The sequence below is a fragment of the Fulmarus glacialis genome, unplaced genomic scaffold (genome assembly GCF_000690835.1).
Source record: "Fulmarus glacialis isolate BGI_N327 unplaced genomic scaffold, ASM69083v1 scaffold9353, whole genome shotgun sequence".
Lineage (NCBI taxonomy): Eukaryota > Metazoa > Chordata > Aves > Procellariiformes > Procellariidae > Fulmarus > Fulmarus glacialis.
Window position 1 is genome coordinate 4,558 of NW_009200995.1, and position 24,509 is coordinate 29,066.

The window sequence follows — 24,509 nt, forward strand, 5'->3', positions numbered from 1 at the left end:
TAGAACCTAGAAAACTGAGAAGCAAGGAAACATGGGTATTTTGTTACTTAACTGCTTTGTTTGTATGAGGAATTTTAGTGCCTCTTAGTGGCATGTCTGAGTGCTGGACAGCTGAAAACAGCTTGCACATTAGAAGTGTTCCACATAGGAAATAATTGTCTTTCTTATACCAGTGTTAATATTAAATAAGGGAGAAAAGTGACATAATATTAAGCCATAACTTATAGAAGCCTAAGAGATTGCAAAATTGATTCTTTCATATCTTTATTAGAGATGAGTACTGAAGCAGAACAGCAGCTTCTCCATGATGCTAGAAATGGAAATGCTGAAGAAGTTAAACAGCTGTTGGATACCATGAACAAAGGACAAATAAGCTTTGATATCAACTGTAAAGGTTAGTAGCCTTCCTCAAATGTTTGTAATCTCACTGTTGAAAGTAGTGAAACTGTTACTGATAGTACAACCTTGCTTTCTTTGGAGTGCTCAACAGAGTAATAAAAAACACTTACACAACTGCTTTTACCCTGTGACTCTTAAGACCATGCTTGCATGGCGGAGAGATTGTAAAAGCAGACTACAGATAATTGTAATGTACAGAAAACCTCAGAGTAATTCAGGGAAGCTAGAAATGTCAACAAGGCAAAGAATTAGTACCTCTTTCTGCCTGTGTTCATGCTTATGCCAACTTTGGAGCTTTATAATATTAAACAAAACAGACCATGGTGCCAGGGGACTGTTGAAGGAGGTAAAGAGTCTCCAACAAGGCAGCAGAGAAGATTAGGTAGCTTATTTTGTGCTCTGCTAGGTGTGAGTTGTTTTGGGGTTTTTTTTGGCCCATGTTGCATTATCATGTAGTAGGAGCAGCTACATCTCTTGCCACTTGCAGGAATGGCTGGAACAAATGTATACTTTTTACTATTAGCAGTATACTCGGTTACTGGGGAAAAGAAAGTAAAACTGCCAGTCATCTGTATCTGGGTCTTTGGCCAACTTTAAAGTTTTGCACATGCATAGCTAACATAGTTACGGCTAAGCAACTTGCTGAGCATTAAAACTTCAAACTGGGGCTAGATTTGCAACCTTGTTAGCAGTCACAGTCTCCCCTATTTCTTTATTCATTTAGTACCTTTCTATTTCTCTTTATTTACATGAGTGTGTTTCTGGTTGCTTAAAAAAAGTGGATGTGTATCCCACTCTTTCTACATGGGCTGGTATTTCTTTGTTCAGCATTTAATTGTTAAGCAACACTGAGAAGATAGTGCTGCAGAGGGAGAGGGGAGAGAGCAACTATGCTTCCTCTCAGCCATGACAGAGGGAATACCTTGCCCTAAAGAGCAGGGAAGCCTGTTATCTGAACAAGTTCTATCCCTTTCCCAACTCTAGTACTTAATCATCAGTTTACTCATTCTTTTTTTGACTACTCAGCCATGTCTGTGTTTTCCCAATAGTTAATGTGTTCACCTCTGAAAAACAAGTTGTAAAGCCCAAACCCTTGATACTTCATCTTCAGGGAGCTAGTTCGTAATTTAAAGGGGAACTAGATAGAGCTTGATGGAGCTAGAGTCCTCCACCCTCACAAGTACGTCCTTTGAAAATATTCATGACACGGTGTGTAGTGCCTAAACAGCTGGAATAAAAATACCTTAAGGTTCATTCAACAGTACCCATAAATAAGTTGCTGAAGTCTCTTGCGCTTAGAAGAGATTTCAGAGCTTCTCGGATGTGTTCTTAAACATAATCTGAAGTCAAAAAAGCATAATAAAATGGCATAATCTGCAGTCCTGTATTATATCAAGCAAACTGGTCTCTGGTCAGAAAAAAAAGTGTTAGTATTGTGAAAGTTTACAGCTAGGTAGAAGAGACATAGCTAATGAAGGGAAAGATAGATGGTGCTTAGCTGTTAATCTTCCAATTTAGCAATACATGGCTGTCCTGGTTTCAGCTGGGATAGAGTTAATTTTCTTCCTAGTAACTGGTGTAGTGCTGTGTTTTGGATTTAGTACCAGAATGATGTTGATAACACTGTTTAAGTTGTTTAAGTTGTTGCTAAGTAATGTTTACACTGGTCAAGGACTTTTCAGCTTCCCATGCTCTGCCAGGTGCACAAGAAGCTGGGAGGGAGCATAGCCAGGACAGCTGACCCAAGTGTCCCACGGGGTATTCCATACCACAAGATGTCATGCTCAGTACATAAACTGGGGGTTGGTTGGGGAGGGGCGATTGCTGCTTGGGCACGGGCTGGGCGTCGGTCAGCGGGTGGTGAGCAGTTGCATTGTGCATCACTGTATATTGTACCATTGTTATTATTTTCCCTTCCTTTTCTGTTCTATTAAACTGTCTTTATTTCAATCTTTTACTTTTTTCTGATTCTATCCCCTATCCCACTGTGGGAGGGTGGGGGTGAGTGAGCAAGCAGCTGTGTGGTGTTTGGCTGCCTGCCAGGTTAGACCACAACAATGGCCAACCGGCTGATACACGCTTGCTAATGGGAGGTCTAGGAAACTAGAGGGAACATGCTGGTGATAGTTTTGGTAAAACAAAATAATTCTGAATATGGAATGTATACACAGTGAAATCTCTGTTCTCTAAGGTCTGGTTCTTCTAAATGTTAGAGAACACAGAAGTGTAGCTAAAGTGTTCTCTGGGGGAACTGTTCTGGTTGTGTGAAACTTCAGAGTTAAATCTCTGTTCTTCCACAGTCACTCTTCAGAGACTGATTGTTTGAATCACTTTGCACTTGTAGAGTACCCCATTGGAAATAATCTAAGACAAATTCAGGCCAGCCAGCCTCTGAGTATAACTACCCCTGCCATTCTGCCTCCTCACTAGCAAAACCATTACGTCTTGCTGCAAAACCACTATGTCTTGCTACAAATCCTGATCTGTTAGGTACTACCAGATAATAATTGCACAACTGCATGATGATTAAAATACAGGCTGTAGACTGTAACTGACTTTTTGCAACCCGCAATCTTCCTTCTCTTCCCTACAGCCTCTTGTCCTTCTGTCATTACCTTCTGGATAATCAGATATCCCTAGAAATTCAGGGTATGGGGAATGTCTTCAATGCTGCAGCAGTTCCTTCAGGACTTGCATCTGATGCGGCAATGATACTTGGCTTGGAATAAAGTGCTTTTGGAGCAGGTGGGAGACTGTCCTGGAGGTAGTGTAAACTTCCCCCAGAGCATGCCTTGGGAGACATAAGTCCGACACATTAATGTGCCTGGGTGTCAAAGCCTACCTTCAACATCTTGTAAAACCTGTCTTGTCTTTCAAAGGGTGAGCTTATATCTGAGGCTGTGCTCTGGATTCACAAGTGTGAAGTCTGACAAGAGTGATCCCAAACATCTTGATTTCAGCCAAAATGAAGGAAGAGACAATAAATCCAGGCTTCTACTTGTTCTGTTGTGACTGGATTCTAGCCAGTCAACACTTGCAGATAAGCAAGACTTGCTTGATGAGAGTCCAGCCAAATGGTGTGAACTTCCATTTCCAGTTTCCTCAGTTCACTGGTTTCAAAAGAAGGTATCCCATTAAAACAGCACTAAACCTCAATCCAAAGCGATTATATTTTCTAAGGCTATGTTAGCTTATTCTCCTTAAATACAAGAAAATAGAATATCTAGGACTTTACAAAGTAAGAAAACTGTAAAATAAGGTCAACGGTCAACAGTGCGTAATGCCAAAATACACGTTTGAATGACTGCACAGTAGCCTGGCAAACCACAGCCAGGAGATGACTGCCTAGTTTGTCTCCATTCTTTAAACAAATGGTAACACATGAGACTTGCAGCTTACTGGCATCAAAGCAAAGAACTGGGTGGGAGGGCTAGGGGAATTATTTTTTTTGTTGTGTTTATTCTACTTTCCTATCCTTGCATTCTCCTCAGTGTAATGATGTCCTAGTTTAAAACAATAAAAAAAATGCGAACACTTGTGGTCACTTGAAGAGAAGTAACAAACATCTCAAGAGCTTGAGAAGTAACTGGTCAGCTAACATTAGAAATGCAAACATTCAGAGTGGATGCAGAACGAGGGCCTCTGGCACTTTATCCAGTAAGAACTATAAATCTGGCCAGGTTCCTGATTTTGTCATGACCAAATTCCTTAGCAGCAGCACTGTCTTGTAAATGCTGTAACTAATGACTGTCTTGGGCTAATTGTATGAATTCAGTGCAGCTTGGACCTCTTCTGTGTTCTTTGAAAGAACCTTCTTCCCTACTAGACTGAGGGATGAATGATGTCCATTTAGTACGTCGTCCAGCATACATAGACCCAGAATTAGTGATCCACACGGTATTTATCTTCTGTAGTACTTTAGCCCATCAGCCACATAGGGCAGGAGTTCTGTTGTAGGCCAGACTGGGATGAGGGGAAGATGTTAAATCTGGGGTTGGAACAGCAGGAGTTGAGAAGGAAGAGAACCAAATAGCAAAAGAAATAGCCAACAGAGGGCAGAAATGTTAGCTGGAAACAATTATAAGAAATGGGAAAATATTTCAGCTGTGAACCACATTCTGATTTTAATTGTAATATGAGAGCAGAAAGAATGATGAACTTGCAAGAGCAGCAGTTCTCTTTTCCCTTGTGCTAGTGGCTTGTCCCCTCAGCGCAAACAGTATTATGCATGTTCCAGACTTCAATGCTTGAGGGTACATGAAAAGGGAAAACAATGGTAGCAGTAACTTCAAAACTGTTTCTAGTGCCTCATTTTCATTTTGCTTCCAAATATAAAATGATAGGTTTTAGGTGGCACAAAGAAAGCACAAATCAGCTTTGCTTAGTACAATTGAGTGTTGCAATTGGAAACGAACATGAGTTGTTAAATTAGTAATCTCTAATGCTATTAATGTCTTGCTTTTAAAGAAATGATTGTAGGACAGTCCTTGAATTCATTTATACAGCCAGGCCTCCAGGACATGCTTTAAATGCTCTTTAAAGCATAAATGATAGTTTCCTTTGCATGGTCACTTTTGTGTCTGCTTCCTACTTAGACTTATCGTTCCTGCAGAGGCTTGCAGCTGTAGATGATACATGAGTTCTGCAGTGCACAGAGATTTCAGATCATGATACTTAATAAGGCTATCTTTATTAAAATTCAGTACAAGCACAAGACAATTAAAAAGCCCTAACATTAGGCCATCCCACCTGTTTTGTTTTGAATCATATGTTTGGAAAGATGGGTTGTCCTACCTCTCATTTGTGTGTAGGATGAAAAATCAGATAAACCAAACTGGTTTTTGATAAACAAGAGAAATTTGTACTTGCGTGTGCTATTTTCATAGTGAATGAAAATAACCGAAGCTTCTTGCTACTGTTGAAGAACAAGGTATTACATGAAAGGAAAAGTTTTATTCTCCATCAGACTACGTGCCTTTCTCCTTTCAGAAAGATTTTGTAGATTTGAATCTAACGCTCTTAGACTGCATCCTGACTTAGTAATTCAGATGACATGGATAGTGTTGATGCTTCCAGTCTCCTTGCTCCTCTGTTACTGTGAAAAACGATCATCCATGCCAGCCTCTAAGCACATGACAAAATCTTTTTTGTACTGTGTAACCAAAACTTAATTCACCTGTTTTGTCTTTTAGGCAGAAGTAAATCCAATATGGGTTGGACACCTCTTCACCTTGCATGCTACTTCGGACATGCTGTTGTGGTAGACGATTTGCTGAAGGTATATTTCTGTTTGCCTCTGTGTATAAGGCAGAAAATTCTTTGTTATGCTAGAAGCAGTTAGTATTTATTCAGGTTTTTGTGATAGAAGAAAGGTGGCTTTGTAGAGAGGCGGAGCCACTCCTACAGTTTATCTGCATGTAACATAGAAATAACTAAGCTGATTGTTAAAACTAAGGAATGAAATAGTTGCGGTATTAAGATCAGCCCAGTTTACAAGGACCCAAAATAGTGACACTGGAAGTCTATACTGTAGTATAAAGCTGTTACTCTGAACAGTGTTTATAGCTATCAGTAAAGCTAACTTTCCCATGAAGTTTGTGTGTTTGTCTATGTAACCATCTGAATATAGGAATTAAAGACATATGGTATATAGGAGTGCACTTGTGAAAGCTTCAGCCCTTTTCAGGCTCAGTGGATATCTGCATATAGTAAGCCAGCATCTGATACTAGTAATGCAAATGTTTCAAGGGCCTGATATAGTACATAAAGTATATAATTTAGTACATAAAGTAGTACATAAAGTAGTACTGTAGTACATAAAGTATATAATTTAGGCAATTTCACTTACTGAGTTGCAGGAATGGCTAAGTATTTCAAATGCAAAAAAGTCTGTGTTATCTAATTGGATGTTGTGCATAGAAGTATGACCAGAATTCTGTGCAAAGTAACTTGTATGTGTTTCTTTCCAGGCACAGGCTAATGTAGTTTGACTTATTATTTCTTTCTAACATCTTTGGAATAATGAACTGTGTGATGAACTTTGAAATGATGAACCTCTGTGGTGAAAGCTGACCTATTTGTATCTTCATAGCCACATCTGCACTGCATGTGCAGTTGTTTCTGGCTGAGTTTAGTTTTTTTACCCTCAGCTCTCAGGGTAGCTTCAACCAACCTAACTGCATTATACTCTGTTCCTGTTGGAAAGGTTGTGCCATAGATGGCAGGAACGCGCTAAACAGCCTCAAATACAAAGGTAGCTAACCTAAACTTGAATTTCATTCAGAATAAAGGCTACCAGCCATAATCATGACTAAAGCAGGAAACAAAGTTGAGATTTATTTGAATTCTTCTCTAGCCTACACACCTGTTCAGTAGATAATGCTATTCTCAATCCAAGAGAGCTACTTAAAACAAAAGGTAAAGTTTTGTCACTTCATGCATTTATCAACGTTTCCAGAGTTAGAAGAGTATGTGTAACTTAGTGCTTTCTTCTTTGCCGATAGGGCTCTTGAAAGGGTATTATTTAAAGAATGACTGGAATAATAAAGGAGGCTGTGCACCTCTGAAAGCTAGGCATATATAGGTGTCTCTGTGTACTTGTGCCTAGATTTTGTGCTCAAAGAGCAAGTGAATGAGGTATTACCAGAAACAGAGCTCTGGAACTAGAGTCAAGTTCATCAGTTAACTTTAGGCAGGCAGCAGTGATCTCGCTAAATATGTGATCTAAACACATGTGATAAAGTTATATGTCCTCCCCTCTTTCTGACTTTTTGAGAGGTTAGGTAAGGTGGTGTAGAAGAAATGCTTAAAGAAAAGAAGGGTAGGATTTCTTTGTTTCCTGGAACAATGCCTGTGCAAGCAGTCTTCCTTTCAGAGAAAAGGTATGGGATAGAGAAAGTGTGTGACAAGCCGAAGGGAGATTCAAGACAAAGATTGTAAACGAGAAAAGGGAGGAGAAAGGTTAAGTTTCGGATGGTACCATCTTAATGTTGACATGGAAGTTTTCACTTCAAGTGAAAGAGCAGCAATGGGTGCCTAGAGAGAATGCCATTTGTAAATCAGGAGCACCAGGAGGCTCGTGCTACTCTGTGTACATCTGTAATAATATGTGTATGCATGTTATTGAGTACCATTGCAGTTCTTTCAGTAAGTTGTTTGGTTTTTTGTGTTGGTTTTTCTTCCCAACACCTACACCCTCCCCGCCCCACCCCACCCCCCCCAAAAAAAAAAAAAACCCTAACAAAACACCAAAACCAACCACACCCCCACTGCCTGTGTTAAACTTATTTTCTATATACCTTCTTCCCAAAAGTGAGAGAAATGCCTGGAAAAAAGGCAGGACGCTTTTCCTCTTTGAAGCGGTTTATAGAATGCTGCCTATGAATCTTACATATGTACTTTGTCTTCGTTTCCAGGATGGCTGTGTTACAGTTCTGATCCGATTTGCCACGAGGCCTACATTAGTGTCCTGTCCTCCCCCTTCCCCCAGTCAAAGGGAATAGTTATGTAGTTCTTGTTGGAAGGACATTCAGATGTCTTTTGGTCTTGCTGTTTAGGCTGGTGCAGATGTGAATGTGCTGAATGACATGGGGGACACTCCACTCCATCGTGCAGCTTTCACAGGACGTAAGGTAAAGTATGTTTGCTTTTTTTAAGCCTCAATCATAGAATTATTAAGGAAATACTAGTAATAAGATCACTTCAAAAAGATGTCTTTACAGCATCTAAAAATAACTTACCGTCTGTTTTGGTACAGTGCGTTCAAAACAAGTAGGCATATTGCCTAGCTGGTATAACTGTCCAAAACAAAAACATGGTACAAATATCTTCTCTTGAAAACAGGAGAAAACTGGTCCATGGTTTTCCTTGGTATACTTTGTCATATCTGCTTTAGCTTTTTATTGGCTAAGATTTTGCTGGCAGACAGAAAAAATAGTAGTTGTCTTGCACTGTAGCACTGTGCATCAGTTGTGTAACTAACTGATGTTGCTTCTGTTCTGCTTCTGCTGTGTGTCAGAGAAAATGCTGAAGCATAGCACTACCTCTAGCTGCAGGTGCTAATTACCATGTGGAAACCAGTGTAAAGATCTCCTATCTACTGCTAAAGTACAACAGATTAATTTGTGTTTGTGCCTGGTGTGTTTGACACAGTAAAAGGAGTAGGGATTGTTCCTCCTAACTAGCTGCATATTTACATAGAGAGAAACCATATTGTTTTAATCTTAGTTGCTTCTGGAGGGGAAAAAAACTATAAATTAGGATACACTGGTCCGTTTGGTGTCTGGAAGTGCTGTTTCTTCATAGAGAACTAGAACTAAAGAGCTTTTTATAGGCCTGTAATGCGAGACTAGTTTGTATGTTCCTGACATGCCACCATCATTCCCAAACTAGTACTACCTCTATGGATAACCTCTTGGCCCTTCTGAAGGAGTGACTACTTAGTCTGTTATCAAAAGAGCCAATCATACTAATTTTATCTGTCAAATTCAGCATTTGCACCAGGTACTCCAGCTTTTACATCGGAGCGGGTCTGTTCAGCCGTAACTAATCTCCTGTTAGTCCCTTCAGCCTGACTGACATGAGAGAGAAGGTTGCAGTTAGTCCCACTCTTCAATCTCTCTAAAACATGCCTTCCTGTTTTCATAAGTCAGCATTGGTGAGAAGCCGTTATACAGCTCATCTTACAGGATGTCAAATAGCTGGAAAGCCCGATTGTGGCCTTGCCGTAACAGAGATAGATAAGCAGTGTTTTTCAAATTGTTTTCCAGGAGGTCGTGATGTTACTCTTGCAGCGTAATGCTGATACTTCTATTGTTAACGGGAGTGGAGAGACTGCAAAAGAAGTTACTCATGATAAAGACATAAGGAATATGCTGGAAGGTAACTTTAATAGGTGATAGCCTGGTTTTTTTCAACACTCGTACATTCTGAAAGCTGATTTTTCTCTTGCAAGTTACATAAGCTCAATTGAATTTTCTCTTTAAACTTGGTCATTAAAAAGAAAAAAGTTACAGTTTTTGGTTCCTGCCTGCAGTGCTGACAGTTGGTTTTTTTTTTTTCACAATATGTCTGCAAGCGACTTGGAGAGTTAAGTATCATGAATGCCAATAGCATTATTCAAATAACTGTTTCAATCCTGTTGGGGTAATCCTTGGTACAGCTATGAATGGTACATGGCAGTCGAAGCCTTAGCTCACTGGAAGAGGAAAAACTTAAGTCAAGAATAGTAAGTTATTTTGTGTCAACAAAATCATTAAAGAGCAAAATTCTGAACAGTTTGCAAAGGTGACCCAGTTTTGGATCAAGCTTAGGACTTGCTATTGCAGTCTTAGAGGTTACGTCAAAAAGAAAAAAAAGTAAAAACCATTCCCCTCGTTTCCTCCATTGCCTCAGAGGTGTTGAAAGTGAGGGAGATGGTGTCCAAATACTTACGTAGGCTCACTGCTTATAGTTTTGGAGAGTTCAAGAACTGTGTTACTTCCTGGTATTATTATGTGATACCTCTAAATACTGCTGAAGCTCTGTGTCCGATACCACAGACTCTATATGTGAAAAGTGACCTCTCTTTTGATTCTACGTACAAGTTGCACAGATAACAGTCCTTTCTGCTGCTTATCTGCTGGATTGTTAGAGAAGAATAAAATTTCTGTAGGATGATAAGAAGAATAGAAGAGAAACTGAAAAGAACACAGGGAAGATCCGATGGGCGTGTCATGTAGTTCCCCTGTTTTCCCGTTTACTAGGGAGTGGGGTTGGGTTTTAAGTGTTTAAAAAAAAAAAAACAACAACAACATATATATATGTGCATGTTAATACACACTCACACATCTTGTCAGATATTACATGGTTTTTTAACATATTTTTGCTCTGACACAGACTTTGCTGAATAAATATTCCATTTATACATGTCCCAAATAAATACTACTGGAAACTCTTGTTTCTCTAGGCTTGTTTTGATATAGTTTCTTGAATGCTGTACTTTATACGTACTTGCTACTTTATTGAGACTGACCTTAAATTTGGGGTTTTTTTAAATAGCAGTGGAAAGGACACAAGAAAGGAAACTGGAAGAAGAACTCTTAGGAGCAGCAAGAGAGGGGGAAACAGGGAAACTGACTGCCTTGGTAAGAATGCAAATGCTTGTAATACTTCCGTGTCAAGTGATTCAAGCCGTAATGCTAATGTAGCAACATGTGACATTAGGCCTTGCATTTCAAAGTGCTGTGACTTCAGAATATTAGTGCTGTGCACCGTGTTATGTTGGTAAGGTGCTGAACCCTCAAGGGTTTTCCAGCCTCCTTGTTGGAGGCTGCAAAACAAAGGTTTTCAGCTTCTTTGATGTTTCTAAATGCTCTTCAGTTAGTTGTAAATAGCAGCATAATGGTTCTGGATCTACTGACATAAGCTCGTTACGTTTTTGTGGATACCTTAATGTCATGGGTGCTTAGGTTTTCACCACAAGATGGCCTATTTTAAATCTTGAAAGTAAGCTTTTGTTGTTAGCATCCGTTGCAGCTGAAGTCTCTGTAGGTTTTAATGGACAGCATCTGCACAACACAATTTCATGCTGAGCAGGACTTGAAAACTGTGTACGTGCACACACACTCTCATAGTAATTCAAGCTGAACAGTACCATGGTAAGGCTATAGGAGAAGCAAATCACAGAAGAATTGAGACTGGAGGGCGTCTCTGGAGATGATCTAGTCCAACTCCTGTTTGCAGCGCATAGTCAACTAGAGCAGGTTGCCCAGGACCATATCCAGTTGGGTTTTGAAGCAGGGTCTCAGTGCTTGAACTCAAGCTTTTGAGAGTCCTGAATAGTTTCCTTGGAAGTAAGGTGTGCAGTGTGGAACATTATTCTACCTGGCTAGCACCTTTAGGTAATACCTTTTAAGACATCAAAGCAGTCTGAATGCTTCTACTCACTTGTAGTGGAAAATTTCACAAATGAGATTTGAATGTTGAGAAATTTTACATTCTTCCCATTTCTGCCTAGAAGCCAGAGTGAACACCTATTCAAAATTCTGTTATCTTTCCCTCCTCTAAACTTATCTCTTCTAGTCTGAAGAACCTTTGTCTTTCTAACTCCTTCTTGCATGGAAACTGTTTTTAAATCTTTGGTCATCCTTGTAATTTTTATTTGTACTTTTTGTACTCCTTTTGAAATGGAGAGAGAACCAGAGCTGTACACAGTACTTAATATGTGGAAGAATAGTGCATTAATACGCTGGCATGATTTTATTAATTGTAATTAATACACTGGCATAAGTGATCTGTTCCTGATTCTGGTAATTCCTAACAGTTGTTGCATTTGATGTTGCATGCCTGCTAACTAAGCCTTAAACTGATGCAGAAAAAATTGGAAAAAGGTGACTCCTCATAGAAATCTGTCATTAAAGAACTTTGTGCTTTCTGTCATGTGGCATGTAACCATGCATGCACATGTAACTCTTCCTGTAAACATTTTTCATTTCTAAGTGATTTTTTTTTTTTTTTTAGTTTAGTATCATTGAGCTCTGTATATGTGAGGACAGCTATATGTTAACCTCTAAAACTTTTCAAAGTACTTACCACTTTTTTTGACCCTGAGGCAGTTTTTAAGTCAAGTCATAACAGGTTTTTCCTGGAGTCCTTCAGTAAGTATTTGGACCTCTGGCCATTGAATTACAATTTTAAAACTCCTGCTGACTCTTGAGGAAGTCCAAAGAAGTTTCTCCACTTACAGTTCTGTGGTATAAACCTCCTTGACTTTCCTACTCTTAGATTAATACCTCTGTGGAGAATTTGTGTAGCTCTTCTGAACTGCCCCTCATCTTGAGAATTCCTTACACTGTGCCTATTGCCGCTCCTACTGTATCTTTTTTAATTAGCAGACTATTATGCTTATGAAACTTCTTTAGTTGCTTAAGTCTACTTTTATTGTGAGACCTAACACACTAGAATTTGTCCTCTGCTGCCCTCCTTTTGGAACAGAGTGCCGCTTACTTGAAAGATACCCTTTTATTGTTAATTCTCCTTTATATTGATTATTTTTACTAAAAAAGACTGTACTGCATATTCTAACACAATTGTCTGGAAGAGGTAATTTAATGGTGCAGTTTCTCTAAACCTTCTGATTTGACTTCAGACCATTCTTTCTCCTTTTCCTGCATGTGCTTTAACTTTATAACTGCTCCTTCTGTTGAAGTTTCTTGAAGTCAGATGGTAACGGTGGCTTTTGTGCTTCTCTTCAGTCAGGATTATCACTAAATGACAGTATGTTTTGCTACTAAAACCTAGACCTTCAGTAGCTGAATCTTAACCCAGGCTTTTTAGCGTACTTGAGGCAAAACCGGTGTGTTCTTCCTGTGAGTTCTTAAAAATGTACTGTACGCTTACTGAAATAACTGGAGAGCTTTTTGTCTCAACGAGTCTATGCATGAAACTTTCTTCAAAATACTGCCTTGTAACAAGGTGTGAGCTTGCTGAAAGCACAGGCATGTGGCTTAAAAGGTGTGGAGGCAAGGAGTCGGGAGAGGTGGCAATAAGGCAGGCAGATGTAAAACAGCTGGTCGGAAAGAGCTAAAACCTAGGATTCCTCAGGAACTCAGGTATTTAAGACCTCAGTATTAATGAGGTTATACTTCCACAAGCTGTCTTTTTTGACTTGTGTTGTCTTTTCAGATGAACTGTAAATAACAGCTGTAGCAGTTTATCCTTTATAGGACTATTTCTGAAGCACTTTCAAGGTGGTTACTGTTGATGCTAACTTAAATTGCTGCCACGGGAATTCTGTTGTTATGGAGTAATTTCTCTAAGATAGCATATGGCTAATGCAGAATGCTGAAACTGAGTTTCTCTAAAATTGTTGTCATACACTTGTGACTCTAGTCTGCTAAGACTGATTAACAGCAACTTAGCCTTTCTATTAAGGCAGTCGCATTTGGCTTGGAAGCTTAACTATAATGGCTGATATTGCATAGAATGGTTTGGCTTGGAAGGGATCTTTAAAGGTCATCTAGTCAAACCCTCATGCACACATCCAATAGCCACATATTTGAGTAGAAGTGTAGTGGTATTTTGGGGTGGTTAGTAGTGTCATGCTTAATGACTGTTCTCTTTGATGCGGTTAATTTCTCATAACATTTATATTATGTCCAAGTAAAACTCAGGGTTTTTTTCTCAGTTACATAGCTGCTCTAATCTTAAGTTCCCACAATAGTTAGACCTCGGAATGCAGCAAAACTGTTTGTATAACAGACTGCCTATACTAGGAGCTTCTAAATGGCCTAGGATAGCTCTGTCACTGAGACTGGCAGGCCTGCCACCCTTCTGTACAAAGTCTTGCCCTCTGCAACAGGGTGGCCACACACACTTGTACTGGATTTAGCACTGGCCTCTGCTAACTTTCAGACTGTGCCTGGGAGTCTTCTACAGAGAACAGTAGATTTTGACAGTAGAATCAGACAGACCCGTTCTAGCAATATAAATGACTGAACTGCAAGGCTGGGGAACTCTCTCTGGCACTGTGCAATTGAGCAGGATAAATGTTTCCATGTTGGGCAGTAGATGTGGAAAGGGTATAGCAAGCAAAAAACCGAGAAGTTCCTTACTCTAGCTGAACATCTTGCTTGATTGTTGTAGTCCTTGCCCTTCTCTTAACACTTGCTACTTGCCCTCTTTGTTGCCAGATGTACACTGAAGCATCCTAGTTAGGAACAGCTAACTCTCAAAAGAATGAACGTGGCATCTGGAGAGGGAGGAAAACTGATAAGTAAGCAAAACTTTGTTTTTTCCAGTTGAACAAGCCCAAACCACCTGATATCAACTGTACAGATCAGATGGGGAACACACCATTGCATTGTGCAGCATACCGTGCCCATAAGCACTGTGCATTGAAACTTCTAAAAAATGGAGCAGATCCTAAAATAAGAAACAAAAATGGTGAGTACCAAAAAAAATACATAAAGTATTAAGAAGAGGCAGAAATTTAACAGCTTCTATAAGCTACGTTACTTACTGCTCAGTGTTCAGGGAAAATCTTACGGTGCTTTACAAGCTTTGTATCACTAATGAAGGAAGCCCAACACTGACTAAATTGCAAGAGACTTAAGAACTAGCAAAATAATTGTCATATATGCTTTTATTTTCCAAACTTACCCATTTCTAGAAAATTTACCTGCTGTCTGTCCTAACCATGAAATGTGCCTGGCTTTTGTTTTCTTGATGCTAAACACTAAACACAGGTAACAAAGAAAGTGGTAAGATTGAAGGTGTGGCCCAGACAAAGTGACTTTTCAGAAAGGGAAAAGTCCTTTTTTTTCCCCTTTTTATAAGGGAAGCAAATCCAGGAAAATATTATGCAGGTGTTATGCAGACTGTGTACTTGTCATCTGATTAAAGATGCCTCTATCTTGATATTTGTGAATGTTCTGAACTGTTTTGTATAGTTGAAGTGCAAAACCAAACTTAAGTAAGAGCAAAGGCCTCTTCTGTCGGCAGTTCAGTGCACTGAAGTTCAGAACCTTTTTTCGTCTTCTGCCCCTGAGGAGCTTATGTTCCCCAATTCCAAGTAAACTTGGATGCTTGTGGGACCAAACTTGAATGGTGTCACATTCTAAACATAGTGTCAGAGTGATTATTTTTAAATTAAGTATGTCTAGGCTTATATGCATGAAATTCTTATGCCTCGTCTTGGTTACTGAACAGATCAGACACCCCTTGATCTAGCCCAAGGTGCAGAAATGAAACTGATACTGGGAGGTAAAGCTGGAAAGGTAGGAACTTTTTGTACCCATTTAAAATGCCACTTGCCAAGGCTGTCTAGTTGAAGCTATTCCTGCATAAGCTTTAATTTCTATGCAGGTTATCAACAAACCCCTGAGACGATACGAAGGTCTCCTATGGAAGGTATGTATCATTTCCTGTTCTAAAATAGCTTATAAGATCTCAAAGTATGTCATTTTCTGTACTTAAGTGAGTTGATGAATGAGGGAGCTTTTCAATAATACATTTGTTAAATGACTTGACTTTAATCTAGTATATTGGATAAATTATAGATGGGCTGGCTGAGTGGAGCAGTTACTAGATTCATGGCACTCTGATCTTAATCTCAGTCCCTAAAATTTGATCTTAACCTCAGTCCCTAAAACCTCTCTTCGTTTCTTAGTAATTTTTGTGGCAAAGGTTCACTGTGGCAAGGTTTTGCGCCTTGTCTGTATGGTGGGCAAAATGTGGTGTGTGTGTGTGTTTGCTTTTTTGTTTGTTTTTTTTCCCCTGAATAGATGTCTTGCTCTCTAATAATCTATAACTAATATTTTGCCACAAGTTCACCTTCTTCTGGATATTTTAAAACTTAGAGGGAAGATGTCAGTCAAATGCTTGTTGAAAGCTTGTTTTGCTCTGATACTCAGGTGAATCTTCTTTTTTCCTATGTTAAAAAAAAAAGTTTTCTGTATCTTCTACATGAATGCTTAATTTTTATGTTCCTTAATGAAATCTTTGAAGACTCTTTGAAGTTTTCTTCAGTGTAAATTTTCCTATGTATTCACTCAAAATTGTAATATAAGGAACTGTTTTTAGACCAGAACTATGTACTAAGGTTTGTGAAAGGTAAAATGTTGTAGTTAGATATCTCAATGTGTTTTGTTTCTCATTTGATTTTATAAAGTAGAATTATGTGGTGATCAACAACCCCTGTAATATTAAAAATGCAGCATTTTAATATTTCAGAATAGCAGGCTCAACAAAACTTTTGTGCTATTTCCAAACAAGAAAATAGCACTGTAATTGTAAAGTATTTTCAGGTTGTTGTGATCACCAAGATGTGTAAAACCTAAAATGTTTTCCTAATGACTGCCAGTTTTATGTAATAGTCTTCAAGCTAGCAAACTTGGGAATAGTAACTCTTCAGCTCTTAATCTTACTTGGCCTTTTTTGTTTTGCTTTTGTTTTAATTTTTTTAGAGCTCACGATTTTTTGGTTGGAAACTCTATTGGATAGTTCTAGAACATGGAGTCCTTTCCTGGTATCGGAGACAGTAAGTTCTATGTTTAAATTTCTGATCAGCGATTTAAATAATTCTCATCTTCAATTTATTCAATCTCTCTTTCTTTCGAAGAGCTGATGCAGTAAATAATGATCATCGTCAGGGATGCAAGCATCTAACACAAGCTGTCTGCACGGTAGGAAGTGAAATGACTTGTAACTACTGGGTTTTTTTTTATGTGATGGTGTTCCATACTTCAGCTAGGTTGGTAACCATGCCTTTGTTATAAAAAAGGGGAAAAGCTTGTGCTGTCGCTTGACAAGAACCAGTGTTTCGTGCAAAGTATTCTTTGTAATATACATATTACAAAGTATATGTAAAGTGGCCATAAAGCTCCTTCACTTCTTTCAAAGTCATGAAGATTTAAACAAACATAAGCCCTCCTAAAAGCATGCCTCTTCACTTGTGCAAATGTGATACAGAATAGCAAAGCTGTAGTTCCTCCTCTAGCTATCACTGGCTACTTGTGACTGATGGTGTAACTTCAGTTCTCCAACTGAGATCAGTTTGTCAATTCTGAAGGTGACTTTTGGAAAACTTCCTTAATTGGAAGGGATGAACAGAGGACAGACAAGCCAGGTATCATGTATAATACACAGGAAGATGAAATGTTTAAGGAGAATGCATTTAGGATCATGTCAATACTTTTCCTTCTATAACTAACCTGTCCTAGTTCTATAGATTGGAGCCACAAGTCCTGTTAAACTACAGTACTATATGAAAAGTGACTCTTGCTTTTCTGTATCTACAAATTTCTTAATATTGATGGTCTTGCACCATTGCTGAGATTTTGTCTGAATCAAGTGGTGCAAATATATGCAAATACAAAATTCTGACTTAAAGAACCTCTATATTATTATTCATGTAAAGTGCAAGACAGCAAAACTGTTCTGACCAAGCTTTTTGTAAACTATAGTTGTTTCGCATCAAAACTGGGGCAAAAACTTCTGATTTAAGAGTAATTTTCTATCGTGCTTACCCTTAACGGTTTTGTCTTTTCTTACTGATTCATTATACTAATTGTGTCTTTTCTCCATGTTGCTTTAGGTAAAATCTACAGACAGTTGCTTCTTTTCTGTCAGATGTTTTGATGACACTGTTCATCGTTTCAAGATTCCTAAAAATAGCCTTCCTTCTCAAACTAGAGAGGTAATAATGACTCTTTATTAAAGGCTGTAAAATGTAATAACTTCTGTAATGAATAATTTGCATTCTGCTTGCTATGGATGCATTAGTAGTGGGTTCAGTATCTTGATCATCAGGACTTGGTAACATAAGTGCATATATTGAATCTTTTAGCACAACTGTAGACTAAATAGCAAAAATGGACAGATTGACATTCTCTTCTTTAAAATTAGTGCCACCTTGTTTTCCATCTCTGTGCCTGTATTATGCCCTGTAGTCTAACTTCCTTTTTTTAACTTCTCCATGTGGTAAATTTCTATTGCAACTTCCTTCTGTTGCACTTTCTTTTATAGTTCGTTATCCTGAACAAAAGAATGTTTAGTGGTACATTCTACTCTTAGCCATTCTCCAAGATGACCTAATAAATTATATTTTCTTAAAAGGTGGATCTGAAACAAGAGAATAACTTTTTTTTTTAGGGCTATTTGTAGTGTAGTTACTGTTGTACTTCTATAGGTGTACTAATTAGAGATGGAGTAGGGGTGGAGGCAACTGGACTGTTGTGACCAGCTCTGGGCTCTCCACTACGAGAGAGACGTGGACATACTGAAAAGAGCCCAACAAAGGGCCACTATGATGATTAAAGGGACCACAGCATCTCTAGTACTACGAAAGGCTGAGAGAGCTGGGACTGTTCAGCCTGCAGTAGAGAAGGCTCAGGGGGACCTTGTCAATGCACGTAAATACCTGAAGGGAGGACGCAAAGAGGACAGAGTGAGGCTCTTTTCAGTGGTGCCCACTGATAGGACAAGGCACAATGGGCACAAACTGAAACACAGGAGGTTCCCTCCGAACATAAGAAAAAATGTGAGGGTGACCGAGCACTGGCACAGGTTGCCCGGAGAGGTTGTGGAGTCTCCATCCTTGAAGATAATCAAAAGCCGTCTGGACATGGTCCTGGGCAACCAGCTCTAGGTGGCCCTGCTTGAGCAGAGGCGATTGGACCAGAGAACCTCCAGAGATCCCTTCCAACCTCAGCCACTCTGTGATTCTATGAACAGGAAAAGAATCTACCTCTTAATTATGATAATGCTTGAGGTTTTGTCATGCATAAGGCGGCAGACTTTGTTATAGAGACCTTGCTGTCTGAACAGAAACCGAAAGATGCAAACTACATTCCCTGCAGTCTTTTCTTAATTGATGCGACTTTTTTATTTGACCTTGGATAGATTGAGGGGTGGGTGGCATTTGTGCTTAAAGTTTGATCAATTAAGTCCTAGATAGCACTCTGACAATAGAGTATCTCATCTTGAATATAGTTACAATTTTAACAATCTATTTTCTGCTCATTAAGGTGTCTCATTTTACTGATGAGCATCTTATTCACATCAATAAAAAATTGTAATTTGTTCAATGCTGTTACCTTCTGGGGATGACGTTTGAAATGTGTATTAACTGTTTTTTTCCGTTCAGAGTTGGCTGGAAGCAATAGAAGACCACTCTGCATATAGCACTCATTACTGCACACAGGAACAGTTGAGTAGTGATGATGAAGATGATGATACAGTATCTGTTACAGACCTACAGGATACTCTGAAAGTATGTACTGAGTACTTATTTGGCTTATGCATCTAGGCACTTGTTTTGTATTGAAATACTTTAGTGTACTTTTGGCTGAAAGTAATGATTCTTTCTTTCCATGGATGCATAAACACTGCTTATATTTGCACTGCTTACTGTTATGTATTCCTGTTCCGACTGTATGCATAAAATGGCATGTTTTTCATAGCTACAGGGTTGTGTTTTTCAGTTTTATCAGCACTACTGCAAGGTAGAAAATTGCTTGAGACTTTCAGCCAGGAGAGGGAGCCTTGTGCACTTGGTGACACCACGATCGGAGGAAAACAAAGCTAACCTTCAGCAAGCTCTATCTCTGTAAAACAGGCAATGGAATGGCTTAGAAATGATCCTTTAACACCTCAGGTCACATTAGATGTACAGTGATTGTTCAGACCTGCAATGGAAATGAGTTTTCCTTGATAATTCTGGCACTCAGCCTGTGATTCTTGCTTTTTGCCATACAAACACTTCTAAAACCTTTTACTTTAAGGGAAAGTTGACGCTGCAACGCAAAAATCTTCATGTGACTGAACTACAAGTGGCTTGTACCATACCTTTTGGTACAAGGACTCAAAGTAGCTCATGGCAGTACAGAGATGGGAGGATAACTGTTGTTGGCAGTTCCCAGCAGCCTACAGAAGAAGATGGTATTATCTGATAAATAACTGTCTCTAAGTTCAAATGCAGGCTTGGAATATGATCTTCGAGTGGGTTCCTGCATGTCGCTGTACTTGCCACACATCAGTTAACCTATGCATTTGCTTATTTTGGCCTTAGGTTTGTTGAAGAACAAGCAATGGCTCTTCCTGGGTTTTCAAACTTTTTAATAAAAAAGGGGGGGAAATGCAAAAGCGGTACATAGAACATAGCTTTGGGGTTTGGTTTGCTATGCTAATTTAAACAAAAGCCAGTTAGCAATATAATGTGCATAAATCTTCTGTTTGCTTGTGTGTCTTTGAAGGTACTTCAGAAATTTCTTTCAGTTTTAATGTATCAGTCTCTGTCACTGGGAATCTTTGTTAAGATTTAATGTTCTCCAAATTTAAAAATTTCAGTATAGTTAAGAGAACAAACATACACTTTCCTTAGAACAAGGCACTTCTGAACTAGCTATCCTTGCTGTCTTTCAGAAAGCACAAGCATGCCAACAAAGACTCAGTAAAGAGATTTCAGACTTTCTTGCAATGATTAAATCTTTGGATGCTACAAAAGGTAAAACTTACTCTTCTAAAATGCAGTTTGTTACCAAGCAACCGTTTTTTTTCTTTTAAGCAGTACATGCTTTAATTTCACTGAAATTAAATTTTCAGTAGCTTGAAAATACAGGACTGTTTTCTTCATTGAAAAAGATTCAAATATAATAATTCAATTATTATTCAATTATAATAATTGCTAAGAGTCAAGATTTCAGATTTGGAGAAACAACTAAGTATGTTGATTGAAAGAAATTTTATTAGTGGGTGTAAATGTAGTGAAACTGCCTTTAGATATAGTACTTACTGAGTCGTATCATAGGAATATAACATAGGGATTCACTTTCAAGGTTTTAAAAAAATCTGTAGTTGGTAGCTTATTGTGGAGCGTAAGTGTCCCCTGTCAGGTACAAAGAGCTAGCTGTCTTTCTTTAGCTTTCCCCTCAAAAAACTTGTCTTGCAGTGAGTAGAAAGGCAATGAAAGCACAGGCATGATGAACAGGATGTGAAGTGGAATCACAAAACTGTATAGGAACTGGAGGCATGGTGTGATGGGATATATTCCACAGACTTCTGCCATGAGTTTTATGCCAGACTTGAACTTCTCGGGCTTCATTTTAAATAATAATTCTTAAATTAACATGTACCTGGATTTTTTGCAGCCAAAAAATAGCACAGGCATCAAGCCGTTGCAGACTATAACTTGTTTCATTTAATGCCTTAAACATGTACAGAAGTTGCTAATGTATTAAACACACAAAGGAGTTCTGTAAAAACATCCAACTGTTGCTCCTTCCAAGCTGAGTCCTAGTTACATATTGTGACTAAAATTTTTGAAGCTCAAACTAGAGAACAAGTTGTTTATCTGTACAAATCCGTAGTCTGTAATAGAATAGCCGTTTTGGGAGAGAAAAGTTCTTCCTTTTCCATCCCTGTGCCTTCCCACAAGGAGTCTAAAATACAGCTTTTTCTCCATATGCTACTGAGGTAAGTTACTGTGTGATGTTAACCTGTCTTGCACTAACTGAATTTTTACCAAATTCTTATTTCACAAAGACAAGTAAGGTTTCATAATACAGATGAGTGTTTTATTGGGAAGCCTTTATAATTAATAATACAACAAAACTGAACTCTTCACAAAAACTGAACTCTTGAAAATCAGTATGGGGTGCATAAATTCCCTTTGGTAGATGTAGGGGCAGTTTCTCTGACCCCATATTGCTGACCTGAAGAACCAGTAAGGACATTCACTTTTTTTTTTTAAAAATACACAACTTGAGTAACCAAAACCCATAGTAAAGCAAAAACAGATACTGTCTCTTTCCTAGAAACTGCTAGTCTTAGCCAATAGCAGTAATAAGTTCCTATTTTCCTCCCAATGAATGTTTTTAAGTTGGTGGGTCAGTGAACTCTTTCCAGGTTCATGTGTAACTGCTGTAGGTCTCAACAGAGAAAACTGCTGCAGCTCCTCCAGTTCTCACATTGGGTTCATGTGGTATCTTTAACGTATTCAAGTCCTCTGGCTCCAGAAGAATGCAAATTTCTGAGTTAAAAGTCCGTCCATGTGGAACTTATTCTAAAAGCTTTTGAGTAATATAAAAATGGCTATCTTGGGACCTGATATTTAAAATTCTCTCCCTAACTGTCTCAACATGCTATTCTAAATCTGTGAGATTTATGCATATTATTACAAATAAAGATGGCTCCTGCATTTAGTGTGTTGTCCTTCCTTCCAGAGGAGCTAGCTGTTCTTGATAGCTGCTGTTAGTAGAGACTCCTAATTCCAGTCAGTAGTGAGCTTTGGTATCAAAGACAACAATTAGTGTGTGGAAACGTACTGTATCTTGTCCTGCACAAGCAGTATAAGTTGCAAAATAAATTCAAGAACTGTCACTGCCAGACCTCTTAATCGTTATTGGTGTAACATCAACTTGAAGCACCTGTGTTACTAAATGGTGTCAACTGATCCTGGAGTCTGTGGCCACTAAATGAACACCTACTTTAATTGCAACAAGTATGCTTCCTGAGAGAATGGCTTGCTTGACTTCTGAGGAATTGCTGCACATCACAAAACTTCAAAGATGAACTCAAATATTAAATAATTTCTACCAGCTGATTGGGTTATCATGGTTTCCTGCTGGTTCTAGACATGTAGCCCCTTGTATAAATGGTCATAGAAGTCAGGGTGTGAGGTGGCATTGCTCTGCAAGCTGTATGACTTATCCAGCAGACGAGTCCATGAAAATAAGATCTCCTTCCCCCTTTATTGATCAGTGTCCTTGTAACTCCCCGTCTATTTTTCAAACCTAAATCTCCAGCTATACCATGGTAAGCTTTTTCTCTTCTATATAATACCATGGCAGAAGGCAAAAAAAAGCTACATTTCTCACTTTAACTTAGATTAAACCAGTGCAGTATCCTTTGTACTTGAATTCTGGCAACTCTGAGGCTTTTAAATCTAGAAAGTGGTTAAAAGGAGATTGTTGCTAGTCACTTTTCTCGCTGCCATAGCTTACTACCTCTGCTTTCTAAGCCATCCTGAAAGAGAAACTCAATGCGTTCATGTGCCATTTATACCACTACTAGGGAAAGGATGCAAAAGAAAGAACTTGCGTTCCCTCAGTGCTACTTTTGCTTGCTCTTCCCTCACACAGATCTTGCAGTGCACCAGCCTTCCTGTAGAATATGAATGTTATGTTTATTACTTAGAGGAAAAAACAGTTAAAAGAATCCTGTAGTTTACAACGTCCCCCTAATGCTACTAATCTTTTGTACTCTCAGGAGTATCTTCTCCCTTCCTGCAGAAAGTTGATGTGGTCTCTGAAGTATCCCAGGAAACATGCGAGGCCCTGGCTGACTGCCTCAACCTATTCACAAAGCAAGAAGGGGTATGTATTGTGCTGCGTGGGTCTATAAAGGGTCTGAATAGCTTAGTATATTTTGCTAGTTCCCTGCTTACCTGTTACAAAAATAAATACACACACCCATAGAACTTCATATTGTCCTTTTGCATGCTGAATGTCTGATGAAAACTCTTGCTTCTAGAGAAAGAGTAACCAAGTTCCTCTACAGAAGGGTATCTTAGTATTTGAGTGTTAGAAGAGACCCAGATTTTGCTTACAAACTACTGCTTGTAATGTTCAAACTGAATGCTTGAATTCAATAAAGCAGTTGCTTTGCTGATTTGAAGGTTAAAATATTGAGAAAATTCATCTTTTTTTTTTGTTCTGGCTAACTGAAGTGTTGAACAGTATTACTTCTGAATTTGTTTTTCAGACCATGTGCTTAGTGGGTGTGCGAATGCTATCTGTTGAACTTCTGGCTTTCCCAGTGACAAATATTTAGTATGGTGTTAAACATAACGCAAATGCTTCAATTTGAGAATATATGTCAAACTCATTAATTCCTGGGGTAGGAGAGCTCGTATTTTTCTCCCCTCTAGAAAATACCCTAGTACCATGGAATAAATGTCTTCCTGTATTGTGGTAACAGTAATCCCTCAGTTAGGCTCTTGTTGTCATCAGTAAGCTGTGTTTTAAAATGAGGTTTGTGTTGGTGCTGTTAGTCTTCCAGTTATTTAACAGTGAGCTGCAAACACTGGCTCCATTGTCTAGGTTTGGTTTAAGATTTTTTTTTTTCCATTGCTTTCCAAGCCTTTTTGTCACCAGTCACAAGTCTTCTAGACTTACTTGAGTAAAGCTCTAGCAGAGTGGAACAAGCATTGCTTTTTTACATTGAGTTTTTTCTTTAAGAAAATCTAATATTAAAGTTGCCAGTTCCATTTGTGGATGGGGGGGAAATCGTTACAACAGTGGGTGTATAGTGTTAGTATTCCTTAACTGTGTTGGCACCTTGCTTCAAGCCAGACTAAAATAGCTTTCCAGAGTGGAGAATGGCAAAACATATGGTGAAATTGTAATTTCACCCTACCTGAACTTGAACAGTCTCAGTATGTTATAGAGGCCTTATTTTAATGTGGAATTACATAGATTTGGGCACAGAGGGATAGGCTGAGGTGTGAACTTGAATTTCTACCATAGCTAGTGAAATCAGTTGGTCGTGACAGGGAGAAGATGTGATCCTGGAGAGTTTTGTGTCTTGGTATTTTTAAACTTCAAGCTATTGCAATTCCAGAATATAATGCA

At 38.7% G+C, this 24,509-nt stretch overlaps 1 protein-coding gene across 1 annotated transcript; it reads left to right on the forward strand.

Annotated features, from left to right (window-relative positions):
- Window positions 1-273: 273 nt before the first annotated feature.
- On the forward strand, window positions 274-23,252 carry LOC104073847 (oxysterol-binding protein-related protein 1-like; the record flags this gene model as incomplete). Its single annotated transcript, XM_009573774.1, has 14 exons — window positions 274-394; window positions 5,592-5,677; window positions 7,956-8,030; window positions 9,168-9,279; window positions 10,438-10,523; window positions 14,178-14,322; window positions 15,088-15,155; window positions 15,244-15,288; window positions 16,344-16,417; window positions 16,499-16,562; window positions 17,474-17,575; window positions 19,025-19,150; window positions 20,302-20,383; window positions 23,146-23,252. Coding segments are annotated over exons 1-14 (1,293 nt in total), but the record flags the coding sequence as incomplete, so codon positions are not given.
- Between the last annotated feature and the right edge of the window lie 1,257 nt (window positions 23,253-24,509).